The sequence below is a fragment of the Ciconia boyciana genome, chromosome 8 (genome assembly GCF_034638445.1).
Source record: "Ciconia boyciana chromosome 8, ASM3463844v1, whole genome shotgun sequence".
In the NCBI taxonomy this organism is placed as follows: domain Eukaryota; kingdom Metazoa; phylum Chordata; class Aves; order Ciconiiformes; family Ciconiidae; genus Ciconia; species Ciconia boyciana.
In genome coordinates this window covers 15,071,315-15,085,030 of record NC_132941.1, presented here as the reverse complement: position 1 = coordinate 15,085,030, position 13,716 = coordinate 15,071,315, and the positions used below count along the sequence as shown (strand labels likewise).

The window sequence follows — 13,716 nt, the reverse complement described above, 5'->3', positions numbered from 1 at the left end:
TGTAGTCTTCAGTAAAAACTCTTACATCCCCCTTACATTTTTTTTTCTAAATCAACTTTTAACCAACCACAAATGAGTAGTCTAAAAATCAGGCATACGCTACTTCTAATCAGAGCTCCAAAGCAGTGGAGAAAAATCTTTCCTGTCTTAAGAAGATAGACAAATCTGTTTAGAACTGGTCTTGTATTCCCTGAGCACTCAGCAAACTAGTTCAAGAGTAGACAGCTAGTGGTAGAAAAGCTTTGAAGAACTTGTACTGTAATAGGAAACTTTTCAATGCCACAGATAATGACCACATTCTTTTTAAAAAATATCCTCAAAAGTGACAGAACAAAGAAATGTAAAAAAGGGAAGCATTATACTATTCTTACTCCAGTTTTACAGCTGGGATACTGATTCACAGACAGATTAGATCACTCTACAAGTATCTTCCTTACTTCTCTCTCATAGTGCCCATTCCTCCTTTTCAAAATGTATTTAGCCTTTTTTTTCTCCTGAAGCACTAGCATGCATTTTTATTCCCAACAGTGGTTATTAAAAAAAAAAGCAAAGGGTGAGATAAGTTTCTTCTATAAACATTCTCTCTGCTCTCCAATGAGGATTTCCAAGATCCAAATAATATTCACCTACATAACTTTCCAGAAACATCAAATCCAGAGACAACAGGACTTGCAAAAGTTCCAGAGAATTCACTCTGGTTGTTGATGGAGAAACCTGAAGATCTTTTAATTTGTTTTCAATAGGCTACTTCAGCTGAAAACTGCCAGCCTGTCTATGTAAGAGCACTTGCTGAAGAATCACTGTGGTCTACTGTAATTGAAGTACATAACCTTTGTTTTTTGCTGTATTTTGTTTTCAGTTTCTTTCTCTGGTAGCTTCTATTTCTGTTTAGCCTGTTACAAAAGTACCTGAATTCCTTTTGGACATACTCTCATTAAAGCATGTAAAGAAAACTTGACACATACAATTTCATGATACTAACCATAGGTACACTTATTATTAATATCATTATTTCTGATGGATATTGCTTTAGTTGTACACCATTACATATACCTTAGATGTCTTCCACAAACTAAAGGAATAGATTCTGGAAGACAATATTTTGTTCTTTTAAGTACTATATTCGTTCAGTGAGTCACCATTGATTTAATTGGAAAACAGATAAAAATCAGGGTGCTGCTTGGCTGCATGAACTATGTATGTGAAAAAGTAGTTCAAAACTTAGAACAGATTTAAAAAAAACATAGCAAATGACAGATCGTTGTTTTTTGTAAACCCCCTTACAAACAAGCATAAGGAATACATTTTGTATAGCAGGTAATGCACATAAAACAATCCAAGAGTTGCACCTTGCTAAGTTCTTACTCAATTTTATTCCCTTATGCTAAAATGTCTTGGATGCCATATGGTCTAGATGGGGAATAGAATGTGAGAACAGAGATTTTGTCCTAAAAGTATAAAGAAACCACACGGTCATGGAAGATAGTAGTAGAATGAAGTTCAGAAAGCCATTTATTGGTATTATTACCCTCATGCTTATTATTATTGCCATTACTGCAAGCCAGAACCAGATACATCCATGGCATTGCCATGAGAAGTCTGCCCACTGTGTTCTTAAGTGTCCAGCAATAGCTCCATAGTCTCTCAGGAAATCCATCTATTCCAGTACTTCACTAGCCCCACTGTTGGCAAACTTTTTCTGCAGTCTCATTTAAGCCTCTCTAAATGGAATTTGTACCTATTACTTCTTGTTCTACTATAACAGTAAGCATGGAAAATAGATTATTCCTTTCCTCTTTGCAGGAGAAAGGATGTGTTTAAAGACATCCTTACCTCCACTACTTGTCTCTTCTCTAGTCTGGACAGTCCCAATTCTTTAACAGTGTGGTCACGGGCCATGCTTTCTGATAAAGTAGAATAAGACTAATTATGCATTTCGTGCATTAGTTTACTCTGTCATAACAAAAAGACAGTTGTATAAAATTAACCTGGATTGACAGCAGTTTGAAAAAAAGACTCAGACCAAACATGCTGTACTGTGAAACTGAAAAACATTATTGCTGAACAAATATAATTTGAATTGGTTCTTAGAGGTGTTCTGCTCTCTTGTTTTGGGCTGAGGCTGTGAGATACAGTTTTTTTAATTAGTAGGATGTCTCTCAGAGACTTGGCTGCTTATTGAAGAATTTTTAGAATGCATAAATCCAGTAAACTAATTTGCAGGTTTCTATTACCCAATTGGTTTTGTGTAATTCTCTGTTATATACTCGTGCTTATGAAACAATCTTTAAGCTGTTTCAACAATTCTCACAAGACTGTGTTTAGATATCACTAGAAACTGGAACACCATTTAAACAGTTAACCAATCCTGTTGTCTTCAGGTACAGTGAAGATTATACTTTTTAAAACAACTTCAGTTGATCAAGAATGTATAAAATGACAGTAGGAAAGGACTTTGGTAAGGTCCTCTTGTTGTATTTATTTCCTATACATGGCTGCTTATAGTAAGTATTGCTTTAAATGAATCCACAAATCACTTCTTTGCAGTATAGATAAACTGTGCGAGTGCTTCTCTTTAAGGTAATTCTAAGGAAAGAACATCCACAGCTGGATGCCTGAAATAGTTGCCAGAAATTCTCACTTAATCAGAAACTCTAGACTGAAATATCCGACATATGAGGAAGTTGAACAGCTTCTCTGCCCAATACAGAGACTTTAACTATCATGGTCTCTAGTCTACACCGATGCTGTTTGGTGCTAGAGGATCCTTTTTCCCAGTATTATCTGCTAAAATACATAGCAGTAAGAATTCTCAGCAACATTCTAGTTTGTTTGGAGAAACAGGTTTGGGGGTTTTTTTCTGCGAGCAATTGTAAATCTTCTCTCTATTGGATTTTATGTCTGCATTGATATTTTCAGTATATCACCAGGAAATCATCAAGAATGTCAGAAATCAGACAAATTCTAACAGTTTAATGGTGACCGTTATATTGGCCAGGTGGTAATCATAGTCTTAAAAAACCCGTTTCTCATTGGTCTAATTTAAATCAATTAGATCAAATGTTTTCATGCACTGAAAGGAGTAATAGATATCCAGTGAAGCTATTTATCAGAGCCATATGGTGGCCTAGTGGCAGCCAAAATAGAAAGAATAAGCATTGTAAAATAATCATCCAGTTATATAAAAGAATTCTGTATTATACAACTGTATCGGAGGTGTTAATGAGAGGTCAGATGAAACATGATACCTGCAAAGTCTGCAAGGCAATTTGGAGATGTGTGCTTGCTAGACAACACTGCCAGAAAAAAGCAGATTTCCGTATTTCAGCAATCAACTGCTGAAAATAGTCAAGAAAAGAATGAGAGTGGAGAAGAGTTTTAGTATAGTGTATAGATCTAAAAGTTTTTACAAAGCTGAGAACTATACAGCCAAAATATCTCTTCCTTGTAACTAAAAAATAAAAATGCAGTCCCTTTTCCCATATCAGATGCCACACTCAACCAGAAGACGGAAGGTGGCAGATAGCTGCAAGACTCTTCCTCTGCTCTGGCATTGAAAAAACTCTCCTATCACTGATGTTTTATTGAAAAAATAAAAAACGCTCTGTTATCTCCTTTCTAATAATGCCAATAGAAAGGATCAAAGCCCTTAGCACCTATATTACATTCATTAAAGGAGCATCTGCTGGCCTATTTACTTCTCTGTCTTGTGTACAAAAACCGTATACATTTCAAGGAAAGATGTATTCTTCCTCTGATAGTCTTGTTTTTTTACTGAGATGCGTGCAGCTGTACATAAGCTCTACTTTAGTTATGGTTTATGAGTTCCCATGTTAAAATCTATGCCAGTAACCCATGGTCATTTAGCAAAGGGTTACATTATGTTTTGTTAGAAACATTCACTCTCTGCTTACCATACAATCGTCTTAGGGTTATGTGTGATACTGCAAACCAGAACACTGCCCTCACTCTATCTGCTATGACAGAGCAAATGCACAGTGGGGAGCCAATGTTTTTTCCAAGTCCTTGTTTTGGGACAGATAGGGACATTTAAACGAATGTTTTGGTATTATGAGTAAATATATGATTGTAAGATTTTGAGATTTATTTTATTTCTGCAATTTATCATTTAGGAGTTATAATGATGATTAGTATTTGATTTTAAAGAGGACTATCAAATATCACTAGTAGAACCTAATTTAAATGAAACTTCTTGAGTCAATGAAATAGTTATATTGATCTACTTTAGATTTAATCTTGTGGTTAAACATTTATAGTTTATTTAATACACTTTAGAAATTCCCATATACTTTCAATTGAAATCCAATGCATTAAATAAGTCAGGGAGATTATTTTAGAAAGTACAAGTGCTATAAAAATGATTGAAAATATATTCAGTTCAAGGCAGTTACTCAGGAGATTTATGCTATAGTAGGGTTTGGGGTTTTTTATTAATGTTATTGCTAGAGCAGCAGATGACAGTAATACTTAGTGCTGTGTGAAAAAAATATGTAATATTGTCAAGTTTCCAGGGATTTTATGGTAGTCCTGCTCATATCTTTGAGAAAATACATTTAAAACTTCTACCAAATTTGCTGAATTGCTCATCCAGATTTTGACAGTATGCAACTCATACAATTAAATGCAAGAAAGTAATTAATCTCCTACCTTTGGTTACTCACAGTCATTCAATGAGGTATGACACTTCAACTGTTACCGGAGTAACACAAATAACTTGAAAACATGATCTGTATAGGGGAAGCCTGTAAAAAGTTTCTGAGTGTGTGTTTTCTCTGAATTAACTATTTATTTCTAGTACTGGCCTTTGAATCTGTGAAAGGAATGGGCATACATTGTTTAATATAGTTGGATTACCTAGTACCTTTTCCAAACAAATAGAAGCAGCATCTTGGGTCATACCTCTTTCAAACTCACTAGTGAAATGATAACCTCCTCAACAATGAGGTAGCAGACTTCAGTCAAAAAACAGGGAAGAGAAAATAGCTGTTGTGCTATATGATAAGAAGGTAACCTCTCGTGTTATGACACTGCACCTTCTTGAAGAAAACAGAGCTCTATTTCAAATGCCTGAACCCTAACAGAAATTGTTTCCGTGGTTTATGTAGATAGGAATAATGAGAACTGATGTCTTCCTTATAGGAGGAATGGAATGTAAGAAGAAACTAAACAATGTTATAGCCTGAAGACAATTATTTTACATTGCGGTGAATGGATATTTTGAAATTGTCTGTTGCACACGGTGACTAACTAGAGATTCTGAATCTTGACTGGGCAGTCTGCAGGATCCTGAGCTGTTCTGCTGCTGCTTCGTAAATTCAGGGTTGCTTATAAAAACGTCACATCATTTTTACCATCACTGATACAGGGTTTCATCAAGTTGTATCAAATTAACATCCAGTTTTGAATAGCACTATTAGGCATAAACATATTAGACTTTTATAACGTAGTACCAAAAGGTTAGACTATTATAATGTGTCAACAGTTTGCATATATTCTCAGTAAAAACGGAAATAAAACTTTTGTATTTAACAAACACTGAAATTGTATAGCCTTTTTTATTATTATAGTTTCTTCTTTTCGTAATTTACTATACTAGTGTTTTCACACCGCTGCCATAAAATACCTACTAACTTCATATGATAATACTGTGGTAGGTGCTTTCAGGGTAGACTGGAACTTTTCTGAACAATTTAAAAAATCTGCTTTAATAAACAGTTCTCTGTCACGTAAAATTTTCCAAATAAAATCTAGGGTTTATATTAGCCTTTCAGAATCCTTACCTGACTTTAACAATAGTAGTTAAGTGCACATCATATACTGTGGCACATAGTAATCAAGCTGAGAAAAGAGTAAATGCTGAAATACTTTTGCTACATGTAGAGGAATAACACAGCAAATTGATACTGTTATCAGATTGGTCACATTCTCAGTCAGGAACATGTTGTATCCTAAGGCAGTATTTTCAGGAAAGGAACAGTATAGTACCTGTGAATTGGAATTTCCTGTACTGTAACATGTCTTTCTGAAAGAAGTTCTAGGAACATTGCCAGAACTAGAACTGGCATGAAATCATATTCAAACCTTAGTTAACGTATTACAGACTGAAACATCTACTTTGCAGTCAGAGTTGAACTTCTGCGATATGCTGACAACAAACTATACCATATTCAGTTCAGTGGCCAAAGAAAGGAGACAGGAGGATTGTACCATACTCTCCACATCAGAATTCTGGACAACACTCAGTCTTGGAAAGGATAGACATTACCAACAGCCCAGCCCACAGCCTGAAGCACACCAGTTACTATCAAATTCCCCAGCTTCACCTAGGAGAATCGTAATGTTGAATAAAAATGCATTTAACTTGCATGGTCAGTATCTGACACATAGGAAGGCATTTATAATGCCAACATTTGATATGTAAGGTCAAAGTCAGAAAACTCTTAAGTTCCCTAAAAAATTAGAATAAATAGACACTACCAATAGATCCCTCAAAAGACATAATTATGAGCTGTATGACTACTATATGATAAAGTCACAATAAACTTCCATGCTCTGTCCGTTCAGAGCTTGCTAATTTCTTAATGCTATGAATATGCATAGTATAGACAACAAATATTTTCAAATTAAGTAATTATTTCACTTGGTAGCATTATATTACCTAAATGTGAATTTAAAAAGCAAGAAACAACAGTATCTTCTATACTTACAAATAGAATTTTTCATCCCATACTGGATTCAAGTTTCCAAAAATAGTCTTTGTTCTCCGCTTGGTTTTGCCAACTTGCACAGTAACATATGGGTCACTTGAGCCAGTTTTGTCCTTAGCTTGTAAGCCCTGAGCACAAAGAACTGCAACAAAAGGAGAGAAGTGTGCTTTAGCCCTCATAGCCTTCACTGCCAAGAAATAAATGAGACAGTGACAACAGCAACAGGAAGCAAAGCCCTCAAACTGAGGGCTCCTGAAACAAAGCTTTCTGGATGAATTTTCCCAGTGTCTCTTATGCTGGAGATAGACAGGGCTTGTCTAACTACCCTTCTGGACTGTATAAAATTTATAAATATGGTTTAACAGAGTAATAAATTTAAAGATTCACTACAGAGCACAAAAGAAATACTTTTCTTGCCATGCATAATTCAGATACTCTTCTCAAACTTTGGTTTAATCAGCATGGCAAGTAATAGAATGTTATATAACTTGGCTTGAGTCTAATAATTCCCTAAAATTTCCATTTCCCCCCTTAAATAAATATATAAATAATGATTTCCAAAATTTTCCCAAAGATCCAAACTAAAATTTCCAAAATAAAACCTCCAATTTTCAAGAATCTGCACTGTGGATTATGAAACTAAATATGAGGGGCATGGTTATGACTTTATCATTTGTTTTCCTCATGTGAGAGATTAACTATGAGGATTTTCAGAATACTTCCTATTCTATCACAGAGAGGGTGACGGTTCAGATCAATTATCATTAACTGTTTATGCATTTGTCAGCCTTTCTGACAGTTAATGTTGGTGTATAGTTAATGTATATGCATTTTGTGGCAAATATAAATACACACAATTTGATTTTCCATTGTAATTCATATAACTGGAAATCTCAGGAGAAAGCAAAACTGCCAAATAGCAGCCTACCAAACCCAGAGAGCTGCAGCTAAAACACTTGCCATGGCTTCTAGCATCAGCAGAGCTTGGTTTTGTTATTTTGCACGTATTATTTAAACCATATCAGTGGTAACATTTAGTTAACATTCTCTAAAGTCAATCATTTTGGATAACAAATCTCCCTCAGTGTGCTCAGAAAAATGATTACATAAAAATGTCACCTTCTTACTCAGCAGATCAGCTCCTGGTGTGGGTTCAGTCATATCTGCTGACTTCAGTGAAAAAAGTAAGTTTCTGTTACTTTTTTACACATCTCATTCCTGAAAAGACTAACTCTTAGGAATGAACTAGACAGTCCCAAAATTCAACAACTATTCTTTTGAGTTTCATGCACTGTCCCACAACCTTCAGAATGGCCTCCCTTTTTCCTAATCCATCTGGCTCACAATCTTGGATTTTCCCTAGATTTCTTCTGGCACATATCTGCTATTCTTCAGCTCCATGTACAGTTTACGTGCTGCCCCAAACGTGATTGGCCTTTAGGCTGGACTACAGAGTCACATGTAGCTAAAAACACACCTGCCAACTCTCACAGAGTCATTCATTCATGGTCCACTTGGCAAATGCTTTTCTCCTTACCCTCCTGAATGCCAGCGTTACATTTCAGAGTAGAAATGGCAATTCCGTCTCTCAATGACCCTCCCCCGATATATTAAAAAATTGCCATGGAATCTAAAAGTACTATAGTAAAATTTTTTGAGCACGCAACCCAAATACATTTAGTTATTTACAAATTATATACATGTACCGCTGTACTAATACATTATGTACATTATAAAACATACAAAACCAGACATTAAAAGAAGATGAGATAAAGATGAACTAATCAATATTTTTAAAATATTTTTTTAAATTTTATTAATGTGATTGAATATGCTTCGTTATTTTTGAAAATATTGTTTTAACAATTTGTGATACAGTGATTTGAAGATCTGAGTCTAAGTCCAGTTTTAATGGCTGCCATAGCTGAAAAAGATACCTCACAAAGATACATAGATCCAAATGGAAGAAGTGCATCATTGGCTGCACTTACTAAATCACTACACTAATTTTTCAATCCCATCTACCAATTATGCAAAGGTTTTTCTTGAAAGTCAGCTGGTAAATTTCCGCCTTGCCTGATGTCAACCAGTTGTTCTTGCAAACTAATTGGAAAGTGTTGTATTTTTACAATTTGAACAAATAGGTTCAAAACCCACTGGAAGTCCTCATTTGGAAGATTTTTAAACAAGGTAGAAAATTCAATTTCCAAGTTTTTTAAGTGTACAGATTAGAGTTTTTGTAGGTGACACACATTGTTTTTGGCAGCAAAATCACATAACGATGGAAACATTTCCGAACATCCATTTTCATAATGCTCTCACCATAGCACGAGTTTCTTTTGAAAAGCAGTTACTTTCTCACTCATTGTGAAAATGTTACCTTTACCTTAAAGGACAGCTTAAATGTGTTTATTTTTTAAAAAATATCTGCTAGGTAGCATAGTGCTACTGACAACCACTTGTCATTACAGAAGAAGTCAGTAAATTTGAACATTTGTCTTTTTGTAAGAGAAAAATGTGTTACTCATCTTTAAGTTCAACAACTCTTTTAACACTTTGCCACAAGATAACCAGCAAACCTCTGTGCAGTACAGAGGATTTTCATGGTCACTGCTCATCTCATTACTAAGTATCGTAAGGACTGTAAATAAGAAAGACTTCACAGTACCCATCAAGTTTGACTGCAGCAAATGCCCTGCAACCTGGCTTAGGAAGTTTGGGGTAAAGGGTAAATGCAGAGTGAAACTCTGATTTTTTTTTTTTTTTTTTAATGTATTAATGATGGGTAGAACATGATGCCAGTCAGGGAAGGAGTCAGCAGTCTTCTATAACTTGGGACCCAACATATACTAAGCTATTTATGTGGAAGTACACATCTCTAAAACACCATCAGGGAAAGACTATTCCTATTCCCTATAAATATTTTGCTCCTCATGAAATCTGGATTCCCTTTCCATCTTTCTCTAAGATCCAACAATTAGCTTAGTTTTGCCTGTAAGTTTCTTCGCTTGATGTGGGAAATTCTCTCATGAAGAGAGAATCTTGCATTCTCTCTTCAGGGTATAGCCTGCAAACTGAGGGAAATGTTTATTTGCATCTATTTGACACCTGTGAGGCCACACTCAGATGAAATGTTATTTCTGCACTTTGATGCTCCCCAATAAAAGAGACTGACAAACTGGAGAAAGTCCAATGGAGGGTTGCCGATTTGGCTAGGGAATTGGGGCACATGACATATGAGAAAGGGCTAAGGGTGTTGGGTTTCCTTATCCTGGAGAAGAGGAAGGCTAAGAAGAGATCAAGCTGCAGTCCTCAGCTACCTGAAGAGCATGTCACAGAGACGATGAGCTCCCAGACGAGCCCACCTAGTTGAGGATGTCCCTGCTCATTGCAGGGGGGTTGGACTAGATGACCTTTAAAGGTCCCTTCCAACCCAAACTATTCTGTGATTCTATGAAGCCGGACTCTTCTCAAAGGCACACAGTGAAATAATAAGATGTAACAGCTGCAAGCTGCAGCAAGAGAAATCCCAGCTGGATGTTACAAAACCAGTTTTACAATGTGAGTGGTTAATAACTGAAACAGCTTGTCCAGTAAGCGGGACAGGTTTCCCAGAGAGAACGTGGCAACTCCATCCTTGGAGAGTTTCAAATCTAGTCTGGACAAAGCCCTGAGCAAGCTAATCTAACTTGCTAAAATAATGCCATCTACCTGCTCAGGGTATCCTAGTCACTTGTTTCATAAAGAAAAAAGTAGTAAAGTACACTCTTGTATTTTTTTACCAGTGTGCATGTGTTTGATCTTACAGAGGATATATGGAAAAGATCTTGTAAAATACATTAGGAAAATTACCATATGTACAGGTGTGAAACATCAGGCACCAAGAACTGCCTTAAACATACCTTTTATGCAAGTTGCTGACGCTATTGTTTATTTTAAAAATATAGCTTTTGTTTCACTCATTTTTTATCAAAATTGACTAGTAAAAGCTAAAAATAAGTTCCTAAATTTTTTCCCCCCTAGCAGGAATAATACAAGTCCTGGAGAAAGAGAAAATATTTAATTTACTTTTAATATCAGAAGAGGGCTTATTATTTTTTATGACATTAAAATGAAATGGAGGCTAAATTAGATGTGAAATCTAACCAGAGTCCTTTAATGTTTCACATCACTGCCTTTCAATTCTTTGGTCTTTTAGTTTAATCTCTATTTTTCTCTAATCCAATATTACATAAACTCAGGCTGACCTGTGTAGTCAGCTGAGCTTTTATTCAGATTTTCTGTGCTGAGGTTTTAATTAAAAAACTGAAATGTCAAAGTCAGAGGACCTGGAAATCTTTATGAGCAACCAGCCTAATGCAGTTGGAACCAATCTTGAGTATGTTCTGGGTGTGCAGGTTTCCCTGGTTCAGCATCACTGAACTGGAACACACCCTTAGTCAAGCAACAAGAATGGATGATGAGTTTCAGACCAATGGAGACTGGAATTGCAAGCTGCAGTGTTCTTAACATTACAGTCATTAAAACCCATAAATGCAACTGTGAACTTTAACTCTTGCAATTGGTGGCAAAAAGTTCAGCACTAGCACAGGCGATACTGATAGGAGGTAGAGGAGACACAAGATGACCATTTACTTATCTTTCTTCCTAGAGCAGTGGAATATAAAGTAGTTTTGCCAACAGCTGTAACTTAAAACTCTTCTAGGTAGCATGCTATAAATTCAACCATTTATAGATGCACCAAATATGCAGTTGAACACACAGTTCCAGCTCTGATTATAGTAAATCTTACTCCCAAACCAGGAGACTCGGAAAAAAAGAGCTCTTAGAGCAAACAGTTCAGAAGAAAATTTACCTGTGATGGTTATTTTTGCTGACCATTTGGATGTTCCATCCAAAACACTTTGTTTTGCTGCTTTTGTATATTGTACAAAATCTTCTTTGGAAATATTAAACATTTCCTGGATCACTTCAAACACCTCTGGTCTATTTTTCTCTCTAATCTTCATTCTTTCCTTCATAGCACTAATAATATTCTGTGTTTTATCTTCTGCACCATGTTTGGAACTTTTCTCAGCAGCTCCTGAAATGAGAGAAAAGATCAATACTTTCATTAAAAAGCTGCTTTCTTAGTTCTTTTTCTCCTCTGGAGTCTCCAGCCAATTTTTGGTACTGCAGTACTCAAAGAAGATATGTGTTTCATCTGGATAATATCAAGCCTCTTATATTTATTCTTTGTGATACCTAAAATTATCAATGGCTTTAGTTTAACATGACAGGTTCATATTCAACTTCAGTCAGGTATCTGTTATACCTAGAAATGTATATTGAATCAGTACTATTCAGTACTGATCAGTACTGTGAAAACATTCAAACATGTGAGTAACTTTTCTTACATAATTAGGCATACTGACTCTTCCAGAAAAGTGTGTAGCAGTATTCAGTATCTGGGTCTGTCTGCTCTGCCCTTTGCCTCTGTTACTAGCTAAACTTCAATAATACAGATGTGAATAACTCTTCAAATAATTTCTTAATTTTTTTTCTAAGTCAGCATGATATAACAATATTTTCATTCCTTTCTCTCTCTCCTTTTGGAGTAGGATGGTACAAGAAACCATACTTGGTTCATTAGGACAAAACCCTCCCAAAATTAACAGAAAAAGTATTTAAACCAGGTAATGTTTCCACCTCATTTTTCAGAGAATTTTTAGTTTGACAGTAAGGAGATTAATCTAGACTCCTGCTATGCTTTCGCACAGTGGAAACCTAATGAACACTAGAAAGAAAGAGGCATAGCAGCTTCAGACACTTTCTTGACTGCTTCCAGATGCATCTCACTATTTGCTGATGCTGCCTGCACTCATGGCAAGTTTTTCATTCCTTCCTGGAACAGTGGTCATAAAAAAAAAGTTAATTATCACATAAATCCATTTAATGAAGCATTTGAAATCTACTGAACATAAGCATTCACTGGATTTAAGCATTTAGATTAGTTTGGGACTACCCTAACTGTTAAACAGTTCTGTAACACTGACTTGACATCCTCACTCGGGATGAGTAGTGCACTCTATCCTTTCTTTAAACATTATGCGTGAACAAAGGAGTGCTTCACAAAGCTCAATGTTAACAGTGGAATCTGCTGATGGCTATTTAAGCCACTCTTCCATGCCCTGTCTCCCAAAGAGTAGACACGACATTATACTCAGGTTGCAGCTGAACAGATTAAAGAGAATGCTTTTCCGAGAATTCTAGCACTGGAACCACCGATGGAATTTCTGCAAGGAATACGGTGTCTAGTAGACACAATGAAGGTTCCGGAAAGAGTGAGATGGGGATAGAGAATCTTATGAAATCTAATTTTGCAAATTCATCACACTAAGATTGATGTGAACCTGCATTACCCTGCTCTTAAGAGCCGCAGGCCAGGGATAGGATTTAAGGGAGAGAATTGTAGTCTCCTTCCTCTTACGAAATAGAAAGACGCAGATGTATTAATAGATGTAAACATCATGGCAGTAGAAAGTAGAGAGCGTCCTAACTAAAACCAATATATTTTTAAGAAAGAACTTTATTGCTTTGCTACAAAGGCTCGTGCCATGCAGATAGAAACCTAATGACAGAACGGAGCTATTGCAGGGTCAGTTCTGAGATGCAGCAACACTTGCTCTCTTTTGCCGATACATTGGCAATGATCCATAATTCACCCAGAGTATAATATGACAGCATGCTTTGTTTTCACAGTACTACCAAATGCCCGTGTTTAAAGAAAAGGAGGAAAAAGGAAGAAAGGGAAGAAGGAGGAAAGGAGGAAAGGGAAAAAGGGGAAAAGAAAAAGGGGGAAAAAGGGGGAGGAAGGGGAGGAAGGGGAGGAAGGGGGAGGAAGGGGAGGAAGGGGAGGAAGGGAGGAAGGGGGAGGAAGGGGAGGAAGGGGAGGAAGGGGGAGGAAGGGGGAGGAAGGGGGAGGAAGGGGGAGGAAGGGGGAGGAAGG

The 13,716-nt window shown here is 36.3% G+C and overlaps 1 protein-coding gene across 1 annotated transcript in view; it reads right to left on the bottom strand.

Moving 5' to 3' along the window:
* UNC13C (unc-13 homolog C) overlaps positions 1 to 13,716 on the bottom strand; it is a 187,269-nt gene that overhangs the window by 113,738 nt on the left and 59,815 nt on the right. The window contains exons 7-8 of the mRNA XM_072871143.1: positions 11,584 to 11,811; positions 6,729 to 6,870 (exon numbers count right to left, since the gene is read on the bottom strand). Coding sequence (XP_072727244.1) covers positions 6,729 to 6,870; positions 11,584 to 11,811 — 370 coding nt within the window. The remainder of the gene's footprint in view (positions 1 to 6,728; positions 6,871 to 11,583; positions 11,812 to 13,716) is intronic.